Source organism: Pseudopodoces humilis, chromosome 26 (genome assembly GCF_049639895.1).
Source record: "Pseudopodoces humilis isolate 2021_Gansu_Grassland_sample_001 chromosome 26, ASM4963989v1, whole genome shotgun sequence".
Classification (NCBI taxonomy): Eukaryota; Metazoa; Chordata; class Aves; order Passeriformes; family Paridae; genus Pseudopodoces; species Pseudopodoces humilis.
Window position 1 is genome coordinate 3,416,364 of NC_142225.1, and position 26,769 is coordinate 3,443,132.

Sequence of the window (26,769 nt, forward strand, 5' to 3'; positions counted from 1 at the left end):
TCCTGGGAAGACCAGAGCAGGGTGGCCCGGAGTCCTCATGACCCAGGCTGTGAGCAGAGCACCCTTGTTTCTCCTTGAAGGCGAGCATGTGTCTTAGAAATCCCCAGGAGCTGTGGGCTTCACCCGATTTGGAGCAGGGACTTTGACCTTAGGGTGCTTCTAAAAGCTACTTTTGGCACAGGATTTGTACTTGGCTTATCCTGTGGTGTCTAGAGTCCCCTCAGCCCTGGCTTGGGGCAGGCAGGGGGGTCCTGTCCTCCCAGGGGCTTGGTCTTTATGTCCCCTCCCCATAGACCACAGCCCAGCTTTCCTTTTGCTTCAATTCCTGGCATCAGCGCTGCCAAGGCCGAGGCTGCTCACATGGGGGGGTGGTGGGGCTGTGACCCCCCGCCTCTGTCCCACTAGAGCAGAGTAACAGCATACACCACAACTGTTCTTGCTGCAAATGAAATCACTGCAACAGCCTGGTCCCTCTGGGCAGCATCCTTGTGAGCACCTGGATCCATGGGAATATTCCAATGGCAGGAGGGTGGCTGGGCAGCTTTTCAGGAGCTGCATCTCACTGGGAGGTCAGAGCTCTTTCACAGGCCCAGCCAGGGCATTGCTGGAGCTGGGCAACCCCCAGTGCTTCTGCAAAACCATCTCCTCTCCAGCCTCCTGACCAGAATCTGGGTGAAAAGGAGCTTTTTCCACGGGCAACCAGCCTGCCCAGGGCCTGGCTGACCCTCACCAGAGCTGGGATTTCTCTGTTACAAACGAGCAACGTAAGTCACCACTCAGGGAAGATGAGGCTGGAATTGTGGGACAGACCCGTGCTGGGTTCTTTGGTGCTGAAAGACGGGCAGAGAACCCTCCCCACAGCCAGACCCCGCTTCGCGTGGGGATGGGTCCCCCCAGGAGGGGCTGGGAGCTCTGGCAGCCCCGCACGGCCGCAGGTGAGCGCCAGGGTGTACCCTAATTGCTCCGGTGACCGAGCAATCACCACCGTGTCATTACCGTGATGGATCGCAGCAGTTTAATGTGTCAATGGCCATTACCAGGGGGTTGTGTTTTCTCTGGATTAATGAATCGACACAGCACGACGGGCTCCTCGGAGCCGCGGGGCCCGGCGAGGGGGATTGATGGGGAAAGCAGGAGAGGCAGGAGCCGAGCTCCGCGGGGCGGGGGGTGGCAGCGTTTTATGGGAGGGAGAAGAGAAGGGCAACGGCTCGGGGTGACGAGCATCCTTCCTCATGGCTGCTTACGGGAGCTGGTTGCACCTGGGAAAGGGAGTTTGAGGATGGCTGTCGCTGCAGGGAGCCGGAGACCCTCAGCAGCTTGGCGGGGAGACCCTTCCTCCGGGAGCAGGGGGGTCCGCCGGGGCGGGGGTCCCCGCGCTGCGTTAGTGCTTTAAGAGGCTGGCAAAGACGGCGGCGGGCTTCCCAGCTCCTCTTCATGCAAAACTTCCCCGGCCCAGGCTCTCCTCCTCCTCTTTTTCCCCCCTCCTCCTCCCCCTTCTCCACCTCTTCCTCCTCCTCCTCCTCCTCGCCGCGGCTGCGGTGCGCGGAGAGCGGCGGGTCCCGCCCGGCTGCGGCTCGCTCGGCTCCCGGGCCGGGCCGGGGCTGGGGGGGCCGGGGCCTCCCCCGCCGCTAGCCGCAGGGCCCCCCCGGGCTGCCCGTGCCCCCGGGCCGGGGACGAATCGCGGCACCGGGCACCGGGCGGAGACGGGGCCGGCGGCGCCGCCAACTTGGCACTGCCCGCGGGTAAGTGCGGGCGCCGCGGGGGGAGCACCTCCGGGACGCCCGGTGCCTCCGCACCTTCCCCCGGGGCTGGAGTGCCCCCCGCTCCCCACGCGCAGCCTCGCCGCTCGCCCCCATCCACAACGCTCCGGCGAATTTTCCGCCTTTCCTTCTTATTTTTGGGTTGGGGGGGGGCTGCGACAGCGGGGGCTGCAGCCCGGAACCCCCAGCGCTCCCCCCCTCTCCCACTCATGGCATTATTCATTGTCGGGGACTGCGGAGCGGTGCCCTCTCCTCGCCCCGCTGCTCCCCCCCGTGAGGGGCACGGAGGGCGCCCCTTGCCCCCGGTCCCCAGCCTGCCACCTTTGTCCCCAGAGGTGCCCACTGCCCGGCGAGAGCTCCGGGAGGGGAGCCGGTGGGCTCGTCCGGATGGAGGGGGCTAGCAGGTTAACACAGGCTGGCAGGAGGCAGCGGGCAGGGGAGGGGGGCCGTGACCGTGGCCGAGCTGCCGGTGGGGGCTGCCCTCGCCTCGCCGCAGCGGGCAGCGCCCGCAGAGCCGCCGCAGGGCAGGGCAGGGGGGACAGGAGAGCGGCGGAGGGCTGAAGGCTCTTCCCCTGCCTGCTCGGAGGGGCTGTGGGGGCACGACCCTTCCTCGGCACAGGAGCGATCCCTCGGAGACACCCCTGGGCCGGGAGAGCCCCGCTCCAGCACGGGGTCGGTTTCCCCTCCCGAACGCTCCCCGGGCGAGCTGATCTGAGGCGTCGGGAGCCGCTGGGGAAGTTGGCAGCCGTGAAAAAAAAACCGGAGAACTCTCCCACTGCCTGCCCGGGTGCAGCCCCGCCAGCCCTCCTCCTCCTCCTCCTCCTCCTCCCCTCGGTGTGATGAGTTTGCCGTGCTCTGCCAGCCGGGTGATTTTCCGTGGGCTGCTCCGGCGCTGGGGGATGCCCGCTGCCTTCGGCGGCGGCTGCGACGGAGAGGCTGCGGGTGAGTCACTGCCTTTGCCATCGCCATCGCGCTGCAGGTGACCTGTGGCTCGGGGCTCGGCGGGGGCGGCACGAGGCAGGGCTGGCGGTCACCCAGGAAGCCACCGGCAATGCCCGTGTGCCCCGGGCAGGGCTCGGAGAGGGACGGGAGAGATGGAAGGATGAAGGGAAGGAGCAGAGCTGATCTGTTGAATGCAGCGAGGAGCTCGGGAAAACGCCACAAGAACTGCCAAAGGAAAAAGCTCGTTTCCTTCACTGCCTTTGTGCCCTGTAAGCAGCGTTTATCGACGCCAGGCAGCAGGGGATGCGCTGGGCACGGCTGCTGGGGAGGAGAGTTGGGACAAGACCCTTTTCCCAGTGACCTCCCGGGAGGCTCGGTCCGATGGGATCTGCAGAGATCCCGCCTGATTTTGGCCAGCCTGGCAGAGCTGGAGGGGCAGGGCTGGGGCCCTGGTGATGGTGGTCCCTCTCTGATGGCAGAGGGTCCCCATGGGCAGCGGTGGATGCAGCTGCCCCAGGCTGGGGGGCTGCAGACAAAGCCATTTTGAGGACGGCATCTGGCACCGGGTTAGGGGTGCTGAGCTACACCCCGGGGTGTCGGAGCAGCATCAAGGGGATTTTCCTGTGGGAACCCAAGCTCGAGTGGAGCCATGGCCTGGCCCCACATCCCAGGGGCCAGCATCACCCTGCGGAGGAGCCTAACGGCTCCCCGAAAAAGAGCATCACGTGCTTCAACTTTGGCATCAGGCAGGAGGAGGATGGATTTGTCAGCTCAGCCACCCCCTTCCAGCTCTTCCCAGAAAGGCAACGGCTTGAAGAAGTGGCAGCTCCTAATTATAACATACGTGAACCCGCGCCCGCCGCCCTCCCCGGCTTCACGCCCGCTGCGGGCACCGCCGGCTCTTCCTCCCGGGCGCTGCATCTCACCGAGTGTTTCCTCCCTGCAGCTCCCTGGATGGCCCCGCACCAAGCCCGGCTCAGGATGGGGGTCTCTGGAGTCACTGCCAGGGACGTGTGGGCAGGGGCTGGCACTGCCAGACCGCAGTGTCGGGGTGTTGGTGTGATGGGGAGCGGGGACACTGCGCGCTGCCGGGGGCACTGCCGGGCACCGGCAGTCAGGCCGTGCTCTCGCTCGGAGCCAGCGCCGTCCCAAATTGCAGATGGCGATAAAAAATTAATTGCGGGATTCTGCTGCACGTGGCAGCAGCGGGGACGAGCGGTGGCTCCTTCCCTCCCCTCCAGCCGCTCCCGCTGGAGCTATGTGCTGGCTGCCGGCGGAGACCTCGCGCCGCCTGCCCGCAAGGTGAGCTGCTGTTCTCTCTCCGCTTGCTCCGGGGCTGGATCCTGCTCGTCTTCCCCCCCTGCCGCGCCATCCCATCCTTCAAAGTGAAGGATTAGCCCTGGCCCGCTTGGCAGCGGGAGGGAGGCGGAAGGAGAGGGCTCGCTGCAGTTTAGGACATATATAAATATGGTTTGATAAATATTCCCTGGATCTCATCTGCGCCCTATGGGAGCACTTTTGTTTGGACTTCAGCATCGTTCAGGAGATGCTCCAGGGCACTGAGGTGGGTGGTCGTACCCAGCTTTTTCCCACCGTGGGGCTCTGAGCTGGGTGCTGGCAAGACCTGGTTGCAGAGAGGACGAGCTGGCACCTTGGTGATGGGCTCGGGCTTGCGTGAGCTTTGATGTTGGTTCATGCATTAATCGAGGGGTTGCTGGGGCAGGGGCTGCACTTTGGCGCTCACTGGGGGGATTTGGATGGCACAAGCCTGGGTCTCTGCTCACGGCTGCCTGCTGAGCCGTGGCCTTGTCTCTCCGAGTGAACACCAGGGTACTGGACCTGAATACTTAAGGTTTTGTCTGTCAGGAGAGAACTTAACCTGGTGTCCCCTCCCTCTGTCCACATCTCAATTCTGCTCTACTTCATGGAGCTTTTGCAATTAAAAAGACCAGGAGCCAAGCGAAGTACCCTGTTAGCTGCTTGCAAGTGGGAAGAGTGAGTGTACACTAATTGGGATATTGTGCTGCCTGCTGCCTGGCCCTGCTTGCCGGAGGAAGAGCAGGTGGGGAAAGAAATAGCCTTGATTTTCAAAAAGATGCTGTGGAGCTGGTAGGAGCCAGTGTGGCTTAAGCTGGCACAGCCCTCCCAGTGCCAGGGCTGGGCTGGAGTGTCTGGTGCTGGTGGAGCTGGGTTATTTGGCAGCTGGAGATGGGGATGTGCAGGTGAGTGCTGGGTGCTCTTGGCTGATTATTGCTGCTTCTCATGTGCTGCGTAACCAGCTCAGCCTCTGCCAGGTTTAACAAGCCCCAGAAGATGCACTGGCTCTGAACTGGGAGATGATGGATCCTGATGCAGGCAGAGCTCTGGGAAGTGGGGTCTGCTCGGTGAGGGGTCTGTCCAGAGCATGTCCCACCACAGTCCAGCCACGAGCAGGAGGAGCCACAGAAGTGACGCCTGGGGTGGCCAGTTGCTCCTCAGGGCAATGGAGAGGGATTCGCAGCAGGAGATCTCTGTGGTGTGGGGGGAATTTTTAGTCAGAGTTTGATTTCACAGAATCACAGAACGGTTCGGGTTAGAAGGGACCTGAATGCTCATCCAGTTCCAGCCCTTGGAATGGGCAGGGACGCTTTTCAGGGACACTTTTCACTAGACCAGGTAGCCCCAAGAGGGGCTCGCTTGCCCAGCTGAGCCCTCTCCTGTTCCTTCCAGAGCCCTCCGTGGCCGGCGATGCCGGTGGGCCAGTGGCCACCGCTAGAGGGGGGCACGATGCCACCGTGCTGCCCGGCCCCATGTCCGGGGTGCCGGGACCCGCAGGGTCCATCAGCAGCGCCCAGCACCGTCTCCCTCCGCCCTGGTTCGGGCAGGGGGTGACCCACGCCCGGGCTCTGGAGAACTCAGTTTGGTTGGTACTTGTGCCACTTCCCGGATCCGGATCGGGCTGCGGCATAGCCGGGATGAGGGTGATGGGAGGGCTCCATCCTCATCGATGCTGCACTGGTGGAAGTAGGAGATGCAGAACTGCTCCTTACTTGGGGGCTGGGGTAAGCACCATGCTGAGTGTTGATCCCACCCTGTTCTTCCCACCCTCGGAATGCCCCTGTGGAGCAGTGCAGGTGGAGCAGGAGGGTGGCTCTGGCCCCTTGCTGCCTGGAGCCTGTGGATAAGGTTGTTCCCTGCTCCATGAGCACCTGCTGTAGGCAGGTGTCTTCTTCCGGATGTGCACCTCCCTCCAGTTGTGCCCCTGGTGGAGCAGCTGCTTTGGGGAGGCTCAGGCATGGTGGAACCTAAGTCTGGGCTGTGTGGAAGCAGTGACGTGTGTGGCTTGGAGGTTGCTGCGGGCAGGTGGAGGGGACAGGGGTGCTCATCTGTCACCCCTTCCTGGGCCGTTTGCAGCAGGGGCTCATCGGGCAACTCCAGCTCCATCTCCCCTGATGATTCTGTGAGGGATCCGAACCAGCTCCCTCCTCCTTTCCCCATTATTTGTGCTTTCTTCTTGCCTGCCGTGATATTTTTACCTTCAGTTCGTTCAGATTATATGATCAAAGGAGCCACAAAGGGGAGAGAACAGAGAGGGAAAAAGCTTAAAAGAAGAAAGGGAAAAGCAACGGGCTCTGGGGGCACTGCCAGCTCTGCGGGAGCTGCCGTGGGCTCTGAGGGTTTTCCTGGGAGCAGGTCCGTGGTGTGAGCGTCCCACCTTTGATGGCCAGAAATGTTGCAGCTCCAGGGATGAGGGTGGGAGAGGTGACCTGCTTTTGGCTGGTGCGGGGCTGTGGAGGCAGCTGTGGTGACTGAGCATCCCTTCATCTCCCCATCCTCCTTCTCCCCATCACGGCCAGAGCCTGACCTGCTCCCAGGCCATGCCAGGAGCCACATTCCCCTGCTCTGTGCCCACTGGTGATGCATGGGGTGGTCCCTGCAGAGGGGACAGGAGCATGCAGAGGGCTGATCCCTGATCCCTGGATCCGAGCGGGGTCGCACTCCCAGGGGCTCTCCCAGCAGGCTGGGGTGGGGGTTTTGCTGCAGCATTCCCAGCCTCCTGCCTTTGGACGCACAGAGCTGGGCACCTGGTAATTCTAGTTCCTTAAAAGCCTGGGCTGTCAGAATTGCTTTAGAGATGGGCCTTCAAGAGGCTTCGGCGGGCGGGGAAGTGCATAATTTATGGAGGTGAGTTGAAGCCAGGGTCCTCCTGGGTGGGATGGAGTGGGAGCGCCCGTGGGGCCGGTGAGGTTCTGTCCAGCAACTGTGGGCTTGGGTGCCAGCTCTGGGCTTGAGCTGGGATTAATTTAAGCTGTTTCCTTGGTCTCACTGTTGCTGCCCGTCCTGCCTGGGGAATGCATTTGCCTGCTCGGCTCCGTGCTGTTTTTGGTGTCTGCATTAATCACGCGCTGCCCTCAGCAACCATCAGCGGCTGCTGGGAGTGGTGGGGATGGGCATGAGGGGGAGCCTGCCTCGGGGGGAAACTGAGGCACAGCCTGTGCTGCTGGGGCAGGGGCAGCTCAGGTGCTGTCGATATCTGCTGCTGGAAGCCATCAATAACGGAAGCAGCTGCTGGTTCAGGAATCAGTGGCCTGAAGGGAGAGCGGCAGGAGCACAGGGCTTTGGGTTGTGACTCGGACCCGGAACGCTGGGTTTTGGCAGTGCCTGGCTCTAGCTGAGGATGCAGACATCAGCCTGTGGGGCTGAAGACAAGTGGGCTTGTGGGAGGTGACTGAAAAACCTGTTGGGAAAAGTAGTGGTGTTTTAGGATAGGCAGGGACTAGGGCTGGGGGTGTGTGTGGGGTTTGCCCTGCTCTGAGCACTGTCTTGGCACTTGTCCCACCCTTGCAGTTCCCTTAGGAAGGGACAGGTTGGGACAACATCTCAGAGTCCCCCCCGAGCTGGTCACTGATCTGTCCTGCTCCGTGGGGCAGAGTGTCCCCAAGCCCTGACCAGCCCCTCTGCCTGAATGCAATTTGGGCTAAGCCCAAACCTCTAGAATGAATCAAAGACCCAGTGAATCCCAAATCTATTTTTTGAAATAACCCCCGGTACTAATTTCTGCCGGCTCCCTGATGAAAGCCTGGAATAGCTGATGTCCTCTTCCTGCTCCTGCCTAATTTTCTCTCTCCCCTTTCCCCCTGTCCCTCCAAGGTCTCTGGAGGAAGGACCCGAAGCTTTGCGTGGGCTCGTGTCTCTGCTGCTGCTTCTCCTCCCTGGTGTAGCCATGCAGATCCTGGCACCTTCCTGCATCCCGACCTCCCGCTGCTCCCCCGGGGCCGGCAGCAGCGCGTGGAGCCACTGACGGTGCCGGAGTGGGATCCCTCCAGAGCCATGCCACCTGCCCGGCCCAGCCCGGCCCCCTGAGCGCCACGTTCCTGGCCCAAACTCTGCCCCAGCACGGCGTTGGCAATGAGCGGGGGTCACTTTTGCATGGAGCGTTTGTCCTTCTGCCTCCTCCTGAGTGCCTGGAGCTGGGGGTGGGCGCCTGGGGGTGCTGCCAAGCCCAAAGGCCAAGGCTACCCGCACATGAACTCCATCCGCATCGATGGTGACATCACGCTCGGGGGGCTCTTCCCTGTGCACGGTCGGGGCGCTGAGGGCAAAGCCTGCGGGGAGCTGAAGAAGGAGAAGGGCATCCATCGCCTGGAGGCCATGCTCTTCGCCCTGGACCGCATCAACAACGACCCCGACCTACTGCCCAACATCACGCTGGGCGCCCGCATCCTGGACACGTGCTCGCGGGACACGCATGCCCTGGAGCAGTCGCTGACCTTTGTGCAGGCCCTCATCGAGAAGGACAGCACCGAGGTGCGCTGTGTCAGCGGGGGGCCCCCCATCATCACCAAGCCAGAGCGGGTGGTTGGCGTCATTGGCGCCTCAGGCAGCTCCGTGTCCATCATGGTGGCCAACATTCTGCGGCTCTTCAAGGTAGGGCTCAGCCAGGTGAAGAAGACCCCTCGGCAAATCCCCTGCAGGCGCTTTGGCAGCGTTTCTCCACAAGTGCCTCTTCCTCCACAGCTGGGGGGAGGCAGAGCCGCTGTTGTTAAAATGCTTCTCCTGCCTCCCCCAGGATCCCTGGGGATCCCTTCCTCCATCCCCCTCCAGTGACGACACTCGGAGCAGGAGAATTTTTGTCTCATCTCCCCTGACTTCGAGCGCTGCTGCTCCTGCCCTGTGGTGGGGACTGGATGGGAGGTGCCTGAGGGTGGGTTTGGTGCTGGTTCTGGGGGATGCTCCCTCAGGGGTGTGGGTTATACCCCAAAATGTGAACCACACCTGAGCCAGGCGGCTGGGCGGCCACAGGGTGGTGGCAGGGGACAACTGGGGCCTCTCTGATCCAATCCAAGGGGACATTGGCCAGGCTGGGGACGCTTGTCCAGTGCCACCGACCCCAGGGATGCACAGGCTGTGGTGGGATGAGTAGAGCTCTTCCTCCTGCTCTGTGCCAGCTGCAGGAATGCCAAGGAGTTGATAATTCCTTTCCCCCTCATTGTACATTTATTTATCCACAGCCATGTCCCTGGGCTGTGGAGTGTGTGAACAAGGGCCCCTCTGCAGAAATGAGGGAGAAATGTAAATATGCATCTCCAGTGGTAATAGGGACCCCATCCCATCTTGGCCTTCTCCCAGCACCCTGAAACCCCTGTGCTCTGCAGGATTGGTGCTGTTTCCCCCTCTCTCTTCCCCCTCCTCCTCCTCTGCCAGCCCAGCGTGCTGAGAGCCAGGTGCCCTCCTGGGAGGGCTGGAAGCTGTTAGTGAAGACGGAAAAACCAGATCGCTGATGGAGTTTGATTTTTCTGGGTCCCTTTTTTTTAAAAACGTGTTAATGTTCCAGGCGACGAGTGAGAGGACTATTCAATAATTAAAATAATATAAATTAGAGGGAGTGGGAGGAACTAAAAAGCTATTTGCCAAGACAAAAAAGATTGAATGCTAGCTCTGGAGAGGAGGAGAGAGACTGGCAGTCGGGAAGGAGGCAGGAGAGTGACAGTCAGAATACTTGGGGGCAACTGAAACCTTTCTAGGTTCTTTTTTTTTTTTTTTCCCCTCACCCTTCTCCTCCAGTTTTGGTCCTTGGGCAAAGAGCTGTGACCTGTTCAGAAGGATGGCACGGAGCTCAGGAGCAGTCCTGCCCCAGCTGAGCAGCCAGGTGCTGCTGCTGGTGTATCCTGAACCCCAGGAACTTGAATCCAGAGCTGATACCAGCCCAGCAGGACAGGGAGGAAATGCAAGTGTGGGGATGAGCAGGTAGAGACCTCAAAACCTCTTGGGAGAGGAGGATAAGGAAAATCTCAGCCTTTCCTAGACAGCAGTGAATCCCAGTGCGGGGGTTTGTGCCTTCCTCAGTGGCCTCAGCACAGGGACACTATTCCCATGGGCTTGGGATCTCGTCCCACCTGTCTGGGCACAGCCATTCCTGCAGCAGGCAGGGGCTGGGGGTCTGAGGGTTCCGAAGGCTCTTCCTCCCACCACGACCCAAGTGCTGCTGCTGCTCTTTGTTATTCAAACACTGCTTTTATGGCAGGGACATGCTTAAAATGAGAATAAGGCGCCTTCCATTTCGCGCCGCCACTGACCTTTAAGCGTGGGTGACTCTGCTCTGAGGTTCAGCAAAGCGTTGGCTGCCTCAGGCACAGGCAGCTGCCTCTGCCCATTCTCTGGGGCATGGCACTTGCTGGGGCTCTGCTCCCGTTTGGCCCTGTGTTGCTATGTCACTCCTGTCCCCCTCAGTGCCCCCCCAGCACGGGGACACTGGAAAGTGCTGGGAGCTGGGGCAGAGGGACCTTCCCTGTGGGGTGTTCCAAGTGTCCTCCAAGTGCTCTGGTTTCTCAGGTGCTCAAGTGGTTCTCAGGGAGGGCTCCAGCACATCTGGAGGGCTCCAAAACATCTGTGAGGGCTGTAGCATCTCCAGCAAGCAGCATGGAATGAATTAGAGTCCACCAAGGCAAGGAGTCCACACAAGTCCTGCAGAGCCCTGGCTGGGATGGGAGCACAGCAGCCCCCCCAGTTTTCTCCCTTCTCTCCTGTGACCGTGAGTGCACTGCAGCTGTTCCTGGCTCAAAATGATGCTCTCCCTACTGTGGTCCCTTTTCCCATTCCACACTCCCTCCTGTGCACTCTCCCTGCTCCATCTCCTTCACAGCCCCCAGCCCTCCCCGCTAGGCCGGCCTTGCTCCTCCCTGCCAGGGCTTTTGTCGCTCCTGCACTACATAAATAAATAACGGGTCCTTCGTTAGCTGCTGCCTCCTAATTAAAGCTGTACATCAGTGGAACAACTTGCAGATGCGGCATCCTCTGTCCAAGCCGGTTTCATCACTCTTCGTCGCTCTGCCTGCAGAAAATCCTTTCTCCACATCCACGCTCTCGGCTCCGTGTGATAGCATCTCTCTGGCATCACTGCCAGAGCGCTCTGGCACGTTCCAGCTCCTTCCCACCCCTTGCTGCTGCCTCTCCAGCCCCAGCTCTACCCAGTGGCTCCTTCACTGCCACAGCAGGGATGGCATCAAGGAAACCAGGCCCTTCTCCTGCAAATGGGATCCTCTAAAAGCTGCTTTGGGGTCTGAGGTGTGTTTTTTCATCGACACCCAGAAAGAGCTGTGTGTTGAGGTGGAGCTCAAGCTCTCAGTGCGGGGTGAACAGCCAGAGGATGGGTTTGACACGTGCCAGGCACTTTGAGGCGATTGTTTCCTCCGTGGCAGCTAGTGCAGCCGCTCTCTGCAGCGCAGGGCTGGTGTACAACATGAATAATTCACCTGAGGACGGCGCTGCCCGAGCTGCAGCCGGGCACTCGGCACCTGCAGGCCCACGAGGCTGCGCTGCCTGGGGCTGGCGGGTGCAGAGCTGGGTCAGCCCCTGGTTCTGAGCCCCCCCTGGCAGTGCTGAGCCCCCTGGCATGCTGCCCCGAGGCCTTGGGGGCAGCAGGATGGAACGATTCAGCACACGCTTCCCCACTTAGCGGGTAAATAACCTTCACCGAGCGGCCGGGGGACGCTCTGATTAATCACCCGCTGCTGCCACTACATCTCCTTGCTCCTCACTGGGCTTATTGGAACAAATTGCAGCTGCCTGGCTCCCCTGGGCTGCCCCCAGCTGTGAGGGGTCCCTAGGCATGGCTCGTTGAGGACGAGTGGGACGGGTGGTTGCAGGTCTGGTAGGGATCAGGGACAACCTGCACCTGCTGGGCTTCCTGGAGTTTTATTTCTGCCTTTTCCCTCTCTGGGGAGATGCTGAAGGCTGGATCCTGGGCCTGACCCTGTGCCCAGGGAAGGGGCAGCAGGATGGGGCTGCAGCTCGTTCCATCCTGACGCCGAGTTCCGAGCAGCCCCGCTCAGCCCCTCACTGCTCCAGCCCCTGCGGTGCTTTACGCTCTCCCTAATTAAAAGCTGCCATCCAAACGGCTCAATGATGGAAATTCTAATTAAATCAATTCCATCTTGTCGGCGAACCGGGGGTTTGCATAAGATATGCATGAAATTAATAATTATGGGGAGGGAATTAGCTGCTCCCGACCCTGTTTCTGGCATGGGGGGGGGTTGGTGCAGGAGCCCCTGCTCATGGGGTGCTCCTGACCAGTGTGCCCAGCTCTGGCTCCGCAGTGGTTTTGGGGTTTTTTGTTGGTTTTTGGTTCTTCCTTCCTGCCTGCTCAGGCTGATGTTGACATCAACAGTTTAATCCTGAGCTGGGATGTGCTGAAGTCACCCCCTTTGCCTAATTCTTCCCAGTCTGGGGGGAATTCTGTCTCCTATCAGTGGAGAAAACACCACAGCAGCTCCTGAGCCCATTAATGATGGGTACCAAATTCAGCTTTCCCAGTGCATTTGAAATCAATCCCAGCAATCTGTTGACCCTGGAGGAGCAGGATGACACCCCCAGCCTGGATCCCACCATCTCTCTTACCTCCAGGGATGTTTCTCCATGCTGGGGGTGCTTCTAGACAATAGTTTTTGATTCAAAACAAGAGAAGGAAGAAGGTTTTACCCCCTGCCCTGGGATCACTCCCCACTCTTGGTGGGACAAGGAACTCTTGGGCTGGCCAAGGAGAGCTAGGAGAGCTGGCCCTACTAAATTTCTCAACACAATGTTTGTCCCAGGCTGGAGGTGAGGCAGACAAGGGACCATCAGTGCCCAAATCTGCAGCTGAGAGATGTTTCCGGCTCCCTCTTCCCACTGCATCCTTCTTTCTAAGAACCTTGAATCCCCTGCTTGCATTTTGCTTTTATGTACCTAAAAGGACTTTTGTCTTTTATCTGAGAAAATAGCTGGTGCCAGGAGTTGGGCTATCAAAAAGGCAGAGGGGGGAAAAGGCAGAAGAAATCTATGAAATGGTCATTTGGGAACTGGTATTTTATTTTCACTTTTTTCCAAGGTAGAGGAGCAAGAGAAAAAAGCCCTTTCCTTTTGTTTATTAAAATATAGCTTCGAGTCCATAGCCTGTGGATCAACAGGTATTTTCTGGGCTTTGTTTTCCAACTGAGCCTAGAGCAGGATGGGCAGGCCAGGGTTTAATCCCAGGCTGTTGGAGCTTGGGTGGGACAGCAGTGCCGTTGGGAATAGCTGGGAAGTCTCCATTGCCAGTGCCCTGCGGAACAGATGAAACCAAAACACTTGGCAGGGGGAAAATCATTGGGAAAGGACCCTCTGGGAGGGCAGGGGTGCATCCCTGCTCCCAGATCACCTTTGCCCTCGTGGGCTCCATCCCGAGTATCCATCCTGCAGGCTCGGCAGGGAAGAGGAGGGATTGTGCTGGGAGCAGCCCCCCTGCTCCCCCCGGGATGAGCGATTGCCAGGCGAGCGCCTCACCTGCTGAGCAGAATTTTAATGGAGTCTCATGCACTGGCTCCAGTCAGAGATCCCCAATGCGCAGATCAGAGTCCCTCGGAACGGAGCACAAAGCAGATTGTCACGGGGAGTAATCCTATTTGTGCCTTGATAAAGATTCCTTCCTCTCCCTCTCCCACTCCTGCTCCATCTCTCCCTTTTTTCATCTCCTATTTCGCAGGCAGGTAGAAAGGTGGCTGCTCCTTTCCAGGGGCCTTTTAGCATTCAGGTGCAGTCGTGGGTTTATAACACCGGAATCGCATTTAATAAAGAGAGGCAGGAGTGGGAGAGGGGAAATCACAGGGAAACAAAGGAGGAACTGGGAGATGCAGGACTGGAGGAGGATGGAGTGAGGCCAGGAGGGTTGGGACACCCAGGCCCGGTGCACATCTCGTCCCTGGGATGCAGCTCCCAGAGGTGGCTGGGGCTTGCTGCACTGACTGCGATTCCCACACCTGATGGGGAGAACCTGGGCTTGATAATTTAATAAGCCTTTTCCATCTTTAAGATAAATGAGGATCTGTGGTTCGTTTTGGAGATGGAAAGTGCTGTGTAAGTGTTAAACATCTCCTGATCCTGCAGTGCTAAATCACCCCAGTGTGCTGGGAGAGCTGTGGCGGCTCTGGTTAATTTAAGGGGCTTATTTAGGTCTGGGTGGGGGGCAGGATGGGTTGGATCTGTCCTTCCTGGGGAAGGAGCCAAAGGAAAAGCCTGGAAGTGCTGGCCAGAGCAGAATCATATTTTTTTCCTTTGGTCTCTCCCACACTGGATGCTCCAGAAACCCTTTTGGGGTCCTGCTGGGTGTCCCTGAGCTGCCAGTGGTCCCCAAGCCACGATGCACCCTGGAGCACCTGATTGTGGCACATTCTCCACCTGCCCCATGCTGATCCTCAGTTCCCACCTCTCTCTGCCCCAGAGCAGGGCTTTGGGAGTGTGGGCATGGCTGTGGGGTGGAGATCATCCCCTCCTTGCCCTGATTCCGTGCCTTTCTCTCCTCCTCCCCAGATCCCCCAGATCAGCTACGCCTCCACAGCGCCAGACCTGAGCGACAACAGCCGCTATGACTTCTTCTCCCGCGTTGTCCCCTCGGACACCTACCAGGCCCAGGCCATGGTGGACATTGTCAAAGCCCTCAAGTGGAATTATGTCTCCACCTTGGCCTCCGAGGGCAGCTACGGTGAAAGCGGGGTGGAGGCCTTCATCCAGAAGTCCAGGGAGGATGGTGAGTGGATCTTTGCTGGGATGGGAACAGCTGGGACAGGAAGAAAAAAGGATGGGATGGAGGGATGCATCTGGTCAGGCTCCTTGGCTGAGCTGGGATGTGGGCAAGGTGATGGATGGTGAGGTTTGGGGCATGGCCCCAATGCAGTGTGGGTTTTGGGGCTGCCCAAACAAGGATCCAAGTTTTCCAGCAAGGCTTGGGACCAGCAGTCCTGGGCTGCCTCCACTCTGCAGGGCAGGCTGCTTTTGGGAAGTGTCTCAAGATCCCATTTTCTGCTACCCAGCTCCGCCGAGCTGGTCTCACCCCTCCCTTTGTGCCTGAGCCAGGGCGCTGGGCGCCTTCCAGGAGACAAGGCTTTTACAAATACTCCCAGGTTTTAACAGAAAATCAAGTTGGCACCACCATGAGCTGCACCCAATTTTAGTGGAATTATCCCCCAGGGCAGGTGCTTTAATTTGTCTATGGGCTTTGGACAGGCGGAAAGTCCGTGCTCAGCAAAACTCTTTGGGAGGATTTGTCTGGAGGCAGAAAACGTTTTGCTGACGGGAGCTCTGTGATACTTAGGGGGGATTAGCGGCCTCAGGAGCAGTGCAGGAGCTTGTGGGGACCCAAACATCAACCCTGGGATGGGAGAGGAGCCCTGGGTGCTGCTGTGGGTGCTGCTACCTCCAACTCAGAGCTGCCCTGGGACCCCACGGAGGAGCTTGAACAGCCCTGGGACCCTCCTGGCTCTGGCATCACCTCAGCCCCCCAGGACGGGGTGGGAGGGGAGCTAAAGGATTTTTTTAAGACAGTTAAACCCCTGCAGGGCACAAGCTGCTGCTTAGTACAGGCTTAAGTGTGTCTGAATGGCACATTAGTTTCTGGCAAAGTCGGTGGGACACCGGCCTATCTGGAGCCAGTCAAACTGTGTTATGGCCTTATAAATGGATAAAGGGAATAAAAACTTTGAGGTGACGAGCTCCTAATCAAAGCCCTATAAATAGGAGCAGCGTTAATTCTGTCTCTCTCGCGTGTGCCCTGGCACCAGAGCTGGCTGTGCTTTTAGTGTGCAGAGAAACCCATCTGGGGATCCAACTTGGGAGCTGCTCTTCAGGATTTTCACTTGAAAAGTGGAATATTTTTCATGGGGCTGTGGCTTCTCAAGGAGCAGAGCGTGGGGATGCTCCTGAGTGGCAGCTGCAGGGGCTGCGTGGAGCTGCAGGTGCAAAGGGTCTGTGCTGGGTGTGTGTAACAGAGCCTGGCAGGTTTGGGGAGGGGCTGGGGGATGCTCTGCTGCCCCATCCATGGGTGCAGCCAGCCGGGGGTCCGTGGGGCAGCCGAGGGGCTGCATAGGCACATTCAAACCCATGCTCCTCCACCACTAAGCACCAGTAAAGAGTGGTGGTTGTGACTGGTGATCCTGCTGTGGCATGAGCTCTTCTCCTTTGAGATACCTGTGGTTACCATGAGCTCCTCTAACCAGATGTTAACGAGCTGACAGCGTAATTGCAGAGTGAAGGAGAGCACACAGAGCCAAAGCGGCCATGTGTTAATCCAGGGCCGCGGCAGTCCTGTAATTTGAGTACCCACATAACCTGACGATTATGTGCATTAGTGATAATTTAGTTATCAAAGAGCAGATTTCCACGGTGCCTGCAGTGAGGGCAGCCTGTGTGGCTGCAGGAACATGGAGCTTTGTGGGAGCTGTCTGTGCCAGCCCCAGTGTGGGGTTCTGGGTGGGCTCTGAGCTATTCTCTGGAGCATCTCCCTTGGGAGTGAGTGTGAGGTGTCAGCCACACTGCTTTGCTCGTGGAATAGAGCCACAGCCATGAATAATGGTGAGGCTGGACCAAAAACATGCTTTTTCTTTTTTTTCCCTTTATTTTACGTATTTAAATGCTTCTCCCCCCGCAGCTGTGCCATCTGTGGTCAAGGAAGACCCAGGCTCTGCCCACTTCACCTCTCAGTCTTCCCCTGTGTGAAGGGCTCTGCTGGCACCAAACACTTTTACACAAGCACAGATCCATTGGGAAGGGGTGAAGGATCTGTTCCCTCTGTGGGGTATTCCTGGCTCTCAGTTGCATTTCTCCAGCAGCCTAAAGGATCCTGTGATTTGTCACTGCTCCCAGGGGCCTCCAGCCTGTCAGAGGGACAGCCAGGGCTGTCAGCTGAGTGAGAATCTGGCCCGTGCCAGGGGCTGGCCAGCTGTTGGGCAAGTGGTGGAGATTCCCCGTGGGGGTGTTTATGCCGGGGGAATGGCCAGGCACAACCCCATCCCCACACTGGCTCTGCCCATGGGGTTCCTCACCCACCCAGCTCCAGGTGAGCAGCTCCCACTCTCCCCACAGCTCTCTGCTTCATTTCTCATGCCAAGCCTGAGCCTTCAGAGTCGGGTTTTATTTCCATCAGGCAATAATGCTCATTGCTGTCGTTAGCAGCTCGCACTCAAGCTGTTTGCTTTCTGATGCATTATCAACTTGACCTTCAGTTTCAATTTTTAGCAGAGCCTCATGTTGAAGCTTCGCAGCTCAGTGGAAAACGGTTCTGCTTGAGGCACAAAGCGACCTCCGACAGCAATGCGGGAAGGAAACTCGCCCTGGAGATGGATTATTTTTGCAGCTGGGACTGGCCCTGGGCTGCCACGACAGACTGACCTGGGTGGCTGTAACATCTTTATTCATTTATCCTTTTATCTTTATCAATATTTTCATTCACTCTGGTGATCATGCTGTTGGCCCCTGGAGGTTGCTGGTGGCTGCACTGGTGGCTGGAGAGTCCTTGTTCACCAGAGTGCTGCTTTTTGGGTTTTAGCATTGCAGAGATGTTCAGTCTACAAAGGATGTGTTTTCTTCAGCCATTTTAAAGTGTTTTAAGTGCTTTGTGCTCCCCAAATCCATCCCACTCCCCCAGAGCATCCTGCAGTGGCTGTCAGCTGGATTTCCCACTGCACACCAAGGTGCTGGCAGGGCCAGCATTGAGGTGTCCCTGATGTCCCCATCTCCAGCCCCTCTGTCCAGCATTTCCCCATGCCCCTGACCTGTGGCATCATTTTGGTGGTCAGACAGACCCACCCAGGGCCCTCTGGCTCTGTGTCATTGAGGTCTCTGCTGTCTCCAGGCTCTTGGAGATGAATATTCCCAGCCATGACCAGGGACTCCTTAGTCATGTACCTGGATCAATTTTGCTGCCGTTTCCCCTCCTCTATTGTTTCATCCTTCACTAAGTTTTCCGTATTTTTAGTTAAGAGCCTGATGTATATTTGTGATGCGTTTGCTCATCCCCATGTGACATCCCTGGCTGTCTCTTTCTGGTTCCAACCGGGTTCATTACTCGCGGTGGCTGCACCAGGAGGTTGCCCCCAAAAAGCCACTCCCAAATCTTGAGGCAGGAGGTTTGACCGCAGCAGTTCAGTCTCACCACGCGCAGGAGAGGGTGCAGATCTCTGTCCCTGATGGCTTCTGCCATCAGTTCCTTCCTGAAGGCTCTGAAGTGACACAAACAATGAGTCCCGGGGCATGGGAGCTCCCAGTTGAGGCTCTGGGCTCGGGAATTTTATGGAAAGGCTGGAATTAGGATGGGAGCTGGGAGTGGGAATGCTCTGCTGGGCTATGCAGAGACTGATCCCTCTGCGGGGTGGGGGGAATATGCACATCGCTGTTCCCAGCACGGCTGAGCCAGATCCCTGCTGTACTCCCCGAGCTGGATCCCTGCTGTACCCTCTGAGATGGGTCCCTGCTGTACCCCCCGAGCTGGATCCCTGCTTGTACTCCCCAAGCCGGATCCCTGCTGTACCCCTGAGATGGGTCCCTGCTGTACCCCCCAAGCAGGATCCCTGCTGTACCCCCGAGCTGGATCCCTGCTTGCTGTGGGCCTGGCAGGCTCTGCGGGAGCCCTGGCAGAGCCCCAGAGCCACGAGCTCATTAAACACCGGCAATCAAGAGGGGAAGCCCGAGTGGCTGCGCTCCCACCGAGCCGTAATGGTGGAGATTAAACCCTGACCCGTGTTTGCCAACAGGCATCAGCCCCAGCGGCATCAGGAGAGTCCCCGGGGCCCTGGCGGTGCCGGGGGAGGCAGTTCCCGGCGGGATGGGAGGGATACAGCCGCGTGCCTGAGGATTGCGCAGGCAGCGACGGGAGGGGAGGTTTGGAAGTGGGCTCAGGCTGGGTTTTCCAGGTTGTTTTTTTGCCGAGGGCCCTGTGCCACCAGTGACAAAACGCGTGGGATCCCCTCTGAGCATCCTCCTACTGCCTGGCCCCAAACTGCCCCCAGCAGCTGCCTGTGGGGTGTTCCCCCTATCCCAAATATTCCTGCTGCTCTTTGGTCTCCCAAGCTGGGGGAGGAGGAGAGGGGTCCCCATGCCTCAGCTGCTGCCTTCTCCTGGAGTCACGCCTTGTCCCAAGCCAGGGAGCAGTGCTGTGACATCCTACTGGAATAGAGAGAGCGGTCACCTCCTCCCCATAGCTGCCACCTCCTCACTTTGATTCCTGGCTTTAGAGGAGTGTTTTGACTAAATGGATTTTTGTGCAAAGACAAGTGGGAGCATCACTTGGCAAATCCCCTTTGCCTGCAGTGCCAGGGTGAGAATAATGCAGGTGCCGAGAGACAGAGCTCCCCAAAACGCAGCCACTGCCCCCCTGACACCCTGCACTTCTTGCTGTTGGTGATTACATTTTCATAAATTAAGAAGATAAAATACATTGTCAGCATCTGCTGTGGGAATCGGGGGCTCCCTGGCCCTGCAGGCTGTCACCTGGAGGAGCTGCGTTCCTCGTTAGTTTGATTTAATGAAGCAGCCGTGGTCATCTCTGAACTGCCATCGATTTAACCTCTTTTCTTGTTTATTTATGGGCCCATCTCCTCTGCCACGTGTGCAGGGAGATGTGCCCTAGCATGAGTGCCTGGTGGCACTCAGGTGTGTGCCTGTGCCAGGCCCCAGCTGCCACTCGTGTGTGTGTGCACTCCCGCCCGGCCGTGCCAGGGCTTTTGGAAGGCTCTCAGTGTTTGCAAACTGCCGCTTTTGTTGGATTTTCTCCATTGATTGCCATGGAAACTGTAATTAAGCTGCACGGTGGCCCCTGGCAGTGTGCTGTGACACCCTGGTCTGGCCAGGGGCCCGGTGGTGACCAGGGTGAATGTCCCCAGGCTGGGACATTCCTGTCCTGCTGGCGCTGCCGGCTGCTGCCCGCCTCGCCTGGCTGATCTGTCTGTTTATCCAACTCCCTCCTCTCCATCCATCTGGCTCCCCATATGGGAACCAAACAGCAAATTGGCCCAATTTCTTACCACAGGGAAACAACCCCCCAAAAACCCCCTGGAAAGCCCTGGCCGGTGAGTATAGGGTGGGGATGCTGTGCCCCATTCCTGCAGCCCTCCCCTGCCTGCTCAGCACCAAACACATCTCTCTTCTCTTGGGTTTTGGCTGTGAGTGGCCAAATTTTCCCAGTTTTCCTGCAACCCCACGTAGGGAGTGAAGTCTTCTGGAGCCTGTCCCTACCCTGTCCTGTCCTGCTGCTCTCCAGGGCTGTGCTCTGGGAGTCTCTCCCAGCCCTGGGTGGTAATTATGCTGACCTTTGCTTAAGCTGCGATCTGTTAGTGGCAGGAGGCATCAGCCGTGTCATTTACTATGCAAATTGAGACCATCAATTACATCTAGAAGGTCTTGAAATGTTTAATTTTCTCTCCCGTCTCTCTCTTTATTGGCATCGGCAGAAAAGCAGGAGCAGGAAGGCTCTGGCTTTTTGGACTGGAGGTTGGGAGCTCAGCAGTGAAGTGTGGGGGCTCTTCCAATTGCTCTTCCAATTGTCTCTTTTAATTTTAATTACCTGCTTTTGCAATGGCTCCTTGGAAAGCTGAGCTGGAACTTGACCAGTGCCATAGGGATGGGAATAAACCCCTCTGCAGGGCCTGGCTACTCTTTCTATGGGATGGTTTTGCCAGAGTTTGACCATTCCGTGTGCAGAACCCTTTGCAAATCCTTGGCTGGGAAGGGGCTGGTACTTGGAACTGGCTGGAAAATCCTCACTGAGCTGCTGGGATGGGATGTCCTGGGGACATTTGGAGTGTGGTGTGGTGGTGGCTGAAGGTGACAGGTACCAGGGGAGTGGGTGGGAGGCAGAGGAGCTGTGGAGATACAGGGTGGAAAGGAATGTGGTGCAGAAGGGCTGAGCTGGGGGAAGAGGAGGGGTGAGGACAGAGACCTGGGAGAGGAAGGGTGAGGGGAGGGCTGGGGGACATGTCCCAGGGGGTTGGGTGGTGGCCAGGAGGTCTGGGCTGAGGAGATGGTGAAGTGCTCAGCCCCTCAGTGGGAGCACTGGAGAGACCCCCTTTGCCTGTTGGGCTGAGGAGCCCTGCGAGAGCTCCCCAGAGGACAGGAACTCGTGGGGTGTCTCAGTGCCAGGGCTTTCTCTGCCACAGGCGGGGTCTGCGTGGCCCAGTCCGTGAAGATCCCGAGGGAGCCGAAGCCGGGGGAGTTTGACAAGATCATCCGCCGGCTTCTGGAGACCTCTCATGCCCGTGCTGTCATAATCTTTGCCAACGAGGACGATATCAGGTGTGGAGGGGCTGGCCTGGCTGGGAGTGGGGTCTGGGCAGGGATGCACTGGGATGCACTGGGATGCACTGGGGTTCACTGGGATGTGTCTTCAGCAGGCAGAGGATGCACCGTGTGGTATGGCAGGGGATGTCTGCAGTGGGGACCCTCTCAGGACCCACCTGGCAAGTGGCTGCCATCCAACCACAGCCACACAGAGTCCACTGGGGGAAAATCCCACTTTCCATCAGTTTTGGAAGCCCTGGATATTGTGACCTGCTGCTTCACACCATGCAGGGACCACTCCGAGCTGGCCAGGGCAGGAGCCAGGCACTGGCTGTGCTCTGCAGAGCCCAGTGTGGCAGAGGAACAGATCTAGGGGACCTTTCAGGAACCTTTTGGGGACCTCTCCAACACTCTGTGCCCAGCAGGGCCGGGGACGTGGCTGCACTTGAGGGTGATGAGCTGCTCTGCGGGCGAAGCGGCGGCTGCAGCTCCGTTGTTTATGGAGCAGAATGATTCACATGGAGCTACCCCTGATTTCCTAAGTGTCTAATTTATTAATCAGCAAACATTATGTAAATGTGGGTAAACTGCAAGTTTAAATCAGTTTACATCAGATGTGCAAACTCTCCCAGTTTCTTTTTTCCTTCCATAATAGAAATGTCTGCGGAGCTGACATTGGGTGGGGGTGAGAGGGAAAAGGGATTTACCTTGCAGGATAAACAGCAGGTCCTGTTATCAGGCCTCTGGAAACATTTACCCATCCAAATGGGATTGCAGCCCTGGGCAGTGACCCCATTGGAGCCTCCTTTATCCCAGGATGGGGTTCTTCAAGATCCAGCCCTTTGTGCCAGCCTTGGTTGTGGAGCCTGGAAGATGGGAAGGACAGACTGGGACGGCTGTAGCTGGAATTCTTGCCTGGCTCAGTTTGGGTGCAAATCACCGATCCCACGGGAATGTCCTGGGTTTGCCCTGGGGAGATCCTGCCCCACACAGGGGCCAGGGGCAGCTGGAGGTGCTGCTCTCACAGAGTGGGACACGGGCTGTAACCGTCCTGGGGAGGGATGTGCCGGAGCCCAGGGCAGCGATGAGCATGGAGCAGCCTGCACAGCTCCTGCTGCATGCCTGCCTCTTCCTATCTTGTCTGCACTCTGCTGGATTTCTATTGGGTTTTTTCCCTTATTACATGTTTCAAACACCATCTGGACTTGAAATGATCAGCTCCGATGCGGGGGGTGAGTCACAACCTGCCTCGGCTCTGCACGGGCAGACGGAGCTGCCCTGGTCCCACTCCCACATGGTTGGGGACCCACAGGAGCCTCGAGGGGACAGTGAGCCCTGAGAGGCAGAGCCCACACGGTCAGATCCAGGAGTGCTCCGTTCCCATCCTCCCAATGAGTTTCTGACCTGGCTGGCCCTGGAGGAGTGTGCAGGCTGTGTCTGAGTGTCTGGCACCAGGAGGGATGCTCATCAGGATTGATGGCATCTCCGCTCCCAGCCACTGCTCAGCTGCCCAGCTGAGCCCAGCAGAGCCCAGTTGAGCCCAGCAGAGCCCAGTTGAGCTGATCAGCACCCAGTTTAGCTCCATGCTGGGCGCTGGCAGCACTGGCTGCTCCTCTCCTGGGGCTGGCCATGCTGGGAGCACGTGTTCTCCATGCTGCTGCTTTCCCTGCCTGCTGCGGCATAACCTGGTTCTTTTTTTTCTTTCTTAATGTTGGGTAATTAAGGGGAAATTCAATTACCAGTCAGCAAATATGCAAATGAAGTGGGAGAAGCAGCCTGTATGCCTGGGCTGGGAGGACAGAGGGTGCGGGAGCTGAGTGGCACCGTTGGATTTTGTGTGTCCATGTACACCGAGTTGTGCCTGGTGCCAAACTTCTGCCTGGAGCAGGAGATGCCACCAGCACTGTGCCAGCGCCTCCCCTTCCCTGGGGCCACAGAGCTGGCAGCCCAACCTCTGCTGCTTCTTCCCACAGAAGGGTGCTGGAGGCGGCCAAGAGGGCGAACCAGACGGGGCACTTCATCTGGATGGGCTCGGACAGCTGGGGCTCCAAAATTGCCCCGGTCCTGCACCTGGAGGAGGTGGCCGAGGGCTCTGTCACCATCCTGCCCAAGCGGGTCTCAGTCAGAGGTATGGGCTGCGTTCTGTGGATCCCCCAAGCTTGCCCTCCTTAGCTGCAGGTTTTGGCTGTGAAACCATCTTGAAATCACAGAGTGGTTTGAGTTGGAAGGGACCTTAAAGACCTCCACGAATCCCCTCCTTATTTTCCACATGCCATGTTTTCCCTACTCTCTCTTTATCACCAATGTACTTTGAGACGCGTTTCCAGTTGCTCTCAAAGTCACTGAAAGTCTCTGCTTTGCAGAGGATCTTCCCTGAGTGGATTTTCCACTTGCATCACTGCACAAGTGGCACTTTGGACACAATCCCACCACACTCTGATGTGTCTCCATCACTCTTAACAGCTGCCTTCCTCTCTTCCTGGTGAAATTTGGGAACGTGTGATGCATCTCTCTGTCATCCCCAGGATTTATTCTCTCCATCCCCTTTCACCCCGGGCAGGTTTCGACCGCTATTTCTCGAGCAGGACCCTGGACAACAACCGCCGGAACATCTGGTTTGCCGAGTTCTGGGAGGAGAATTTCCACTGCAAGCTGAGCCGGCACGCACTGAGGAAGGGCAGCAGCATCAAGAAATGCACCAGTAAGAGCTAGGGGGCTGCTGTGGGAGGGTGGGGGCTCATGGGGGTTTCTGCTGGTGAGCATGGAGTTTTTGCCTGGTGGGGATCCCAGCAGAGCTCGATTTCAGGTTCCCAACTGCTTCCTCAAGCCCCACTGTGCATTTTGAGTCATTTCCAGCCAAAAGAGGCTTTAAGGATGGGTGCAGTAAACAAGGCAGCTGGGGATCTGTCTTGCTGACAGCGCTGCTGTCAGGTGATGGTTGGAGGCTCGGGGAGGTGACATGTTTACTGAGAGATGGGAGAGATTTACTGCCTGCCTGGCACCGGCTGAAGACAGATGACAGCGCCGTGGCTTGCGGGCTGCGATGTGGCAGGACTTGGGGACATTGGCGCGTCCCTTTGTCCCCTTGGGAGGGATGTCTTTTGAAGCCATCACGTGCTGTCACACAGAGGGACCTGGCTGTGCCTGTGAAGTTGGATCGTGAGGGTTTTATTTTTCCCCCTGCTTCACCACTGAGGATGATCTGGATGGTGCTTCTGTCACGCTGTGTTAGGAATGGCGAAGTGACGACACAGACTCTCAAGCTTAGTTGCCAAAGTGACTATGTTTTATTCTTCCAGATCCTTTTTTATAGACAGTTCTGAAAAGGTCCAAAAGGGTAAAACTTTCATTGGCCATCAAACCAGCACACCACCATCCTTGGACAGTTGGGAACAACACCCCTCAACCATTTCTTAAAAGTAAACAAGGAGACAACATCTGCAAAGATTGTTTTCCTTCTTCAAGGGCTGTTTGAGTTCCTCCTCACAATTTCTCAGGCCAGTGTGAGAAGGTTCTGTGACTTGGTTCCACACAGACACTGTGCTACCTGCCTGATTTCTCACATTCAGCATCCACAGTGCTTCCACATCCCTGTCCTTGCAGACATTCCCCAAAGGTTCAGCTTATGATCTGGGTGGGTGGGAGCTGGGCAAGCAGCAAGGGCATGCCAGGAAAGTGGCCCATGGCCATGGCCTTGGGTAGCCAAGAGCTCCTCATCCTTCCCAAGGAAGCCTCGGCACCAGGAGATGCATGGGCAGGCCCTGCAAGCGCTGATCTCCTCATCTCCCTTGTGATGTAGCTTTTAAACAGGTGATATTTCAGGGCCAAGGTGTCAGTGGAAGCAGCTGAAACTACGACATGGCAAATGTCCTAGGAGCTGTCTTTAAATCATCGGAATTTGTCAGCAAATAAACCATTCCCCGAGTGATTGCTTGGCAGATAGAGCAGGGAACTAACGCCTGGTGAAGCAAATCACCTGCCCCAGCAGATGCATGAGCTCCTGCCTTGCAGGGCTGATGCAAATGCCCAGTCTGGGGCTCTTTTCCTCGGGTTTGTGTAGAACCCAGTATGCTCAAGGAATGCCAGCTCGGTGTTTTTCCAACCCAAAAACCAAACTGAAGGATCCCACCCTGAACCAGACAGCTCCTGGCTCCTGATGGGAGGGCTGGGAGGAAGGTGGGGGCTGAGCTGATGGAATTCCTGATGGCAGCTGCCCCTGAGACCAGCCTTACACCCATCAGATGCTTGCCACGAGCATCCCACATGGAGGGACCGTCCCTACTCCTGGATGGGCTCACCCAGCCCAAAAACACAGCAAGGGGTGCTGGGTGCTGCCACCAACACCCCCAGGATTTGGAGATTCTCCATCCCCAGCTCCCCACAGATGTGCTGGGAGTGATTTTGATTAACTCCTGCCAAAAGCCAGGACCATTGGTGTGCTGGGAATTGATTCTAATCCCGTCTCATCCGCCGCTGGGGAAGAGCTGCGTCCCTCCTCTGAGGGGGCCGCCGAGCCTCGTCACGCTCTTGAAAATTAATTACCAGCCCTGTAGAACGATGCACGACCCTGCTATTATAATCAGCAGGTCACCTCCCTTCCGTGGCCCTCATCTATTGGAGCTTGGCAGAGATTTATTGTCTCCAGGTTGGGAACAAGCCTTGGCTGTCTGCTCCACATTGCCCCTCTGTGCACTGGCCTAATTCCGTCTGGAAAAAAGCAGCTGGGGCCTGGGGCAGCTGACAGACAGAGGAACAGCCCCGGGGATGTCTCCTTATCTGCACTGCTCAGCCTTGGCACAGGGATGAAAATCCAGCCCCCACTGCCTGTTATTGCGGCAGGTTGGATTTTGGGATGTGTGCGGGATGGAGGTGGCTGAGGGAAGCTGAGAAGCTGTAAGGGACCAGCCTGGGGACAGGACAGGGCTGTGCATGGTGGCAGGGCTGTGACATCCCCATGGGCTCAGGTCCCCTGGACAGTCTATTACAGCTCCTCTTTTAATGGGTAATTATCTTGACAAGACAGAGTGGCCTGTCTGCGCCTTCGGAGATGAATATGGGGAAGGGCCTGAAGTTAAGGGAGAAGATTAATGGCTCCTGTCAATAATTTGGAAGGAGGGATCACCTGCTGGGCTTTGTATGAGTAATCTCCACGTTCCAAAAGTGTTTCTATAACTTTGAAGGATGGGCTCTGCATTCACCTCCCTGATATCATCTTTTCCTGTCGGTCAGTTCGTTATCAATTCGCTTTAGTGTCATGTCAGTGGCACAGGTCCCGGCACAGGGACCTCCAGCATGGCTCCCAGGGCCGTCCCCTCTCACTGGAGCTTCATCCCACTCATCCACAGCAGGGAAGGAAGAGATCAGCACCTGGTGATTGGTCCCCTGCAGTCCCCGTGAATCCCACCTTGCATCACGGGGCATCCCTGCGTGGTGGAGCTGGATTTAATTTTGGGCACCCGTGGCTTTCTAGGATGTGCTGCCTCTCCAGAGGAGGGAGGTGGTGCCCTCAGCTCCCTGACAAACCCTCCTT

The 26,769-nt window shown here is 57.7% G+C and overlaps 1 protein-coding gene across 3 annotated transcripts in view; it reads left to right on the plus strand.

The window, feature by feature from the left end:
• The first annotated feature begins 1,632 nt into the window (after positions 1-1,632).
• GRM4 (glutamate metabotropic receptor 4) overlaps positions 1,633-26,769 on the plus strand; it is a 35,239-nt gene continuing 10,102 nt past the window's right edge. The window contains exons 1-6 of one of the 3 annotated variants that reach the window (XM_088067170.1): positions 1,633-1,742; positions 7,833-8,609; positions 14,505-14,721; positions 21,119-21,254; positions 23,213-23,367; positions 23,800-23,940. In XM_088067170.1, coding sequence (XP_087923296.1) covers positions 8,091-8,609; positions 14,505-14,721; positions 21,119-21,254; positions 23,213-23,367; positions 23,800-23,940 — 1,168 coding nt within the window. In that variant the 5' untranslated portion in view covers positions 1,633-1,742; positions 7,833-8,090. Of the gene's footprint in view, positions 1,743-2,630; positions 2,703-6,814; positions 6,867-7,832; positions 8,610-14,504; positions 14,722-21,118; positions 21,255-23,212; positions 23,368-23,799; positions 23,941-26,769 lie in introns of those variants that run through there. The other 2 variants (XM_088067171.1, XM_005529358.2) reach the window with 2 other exon arrangements.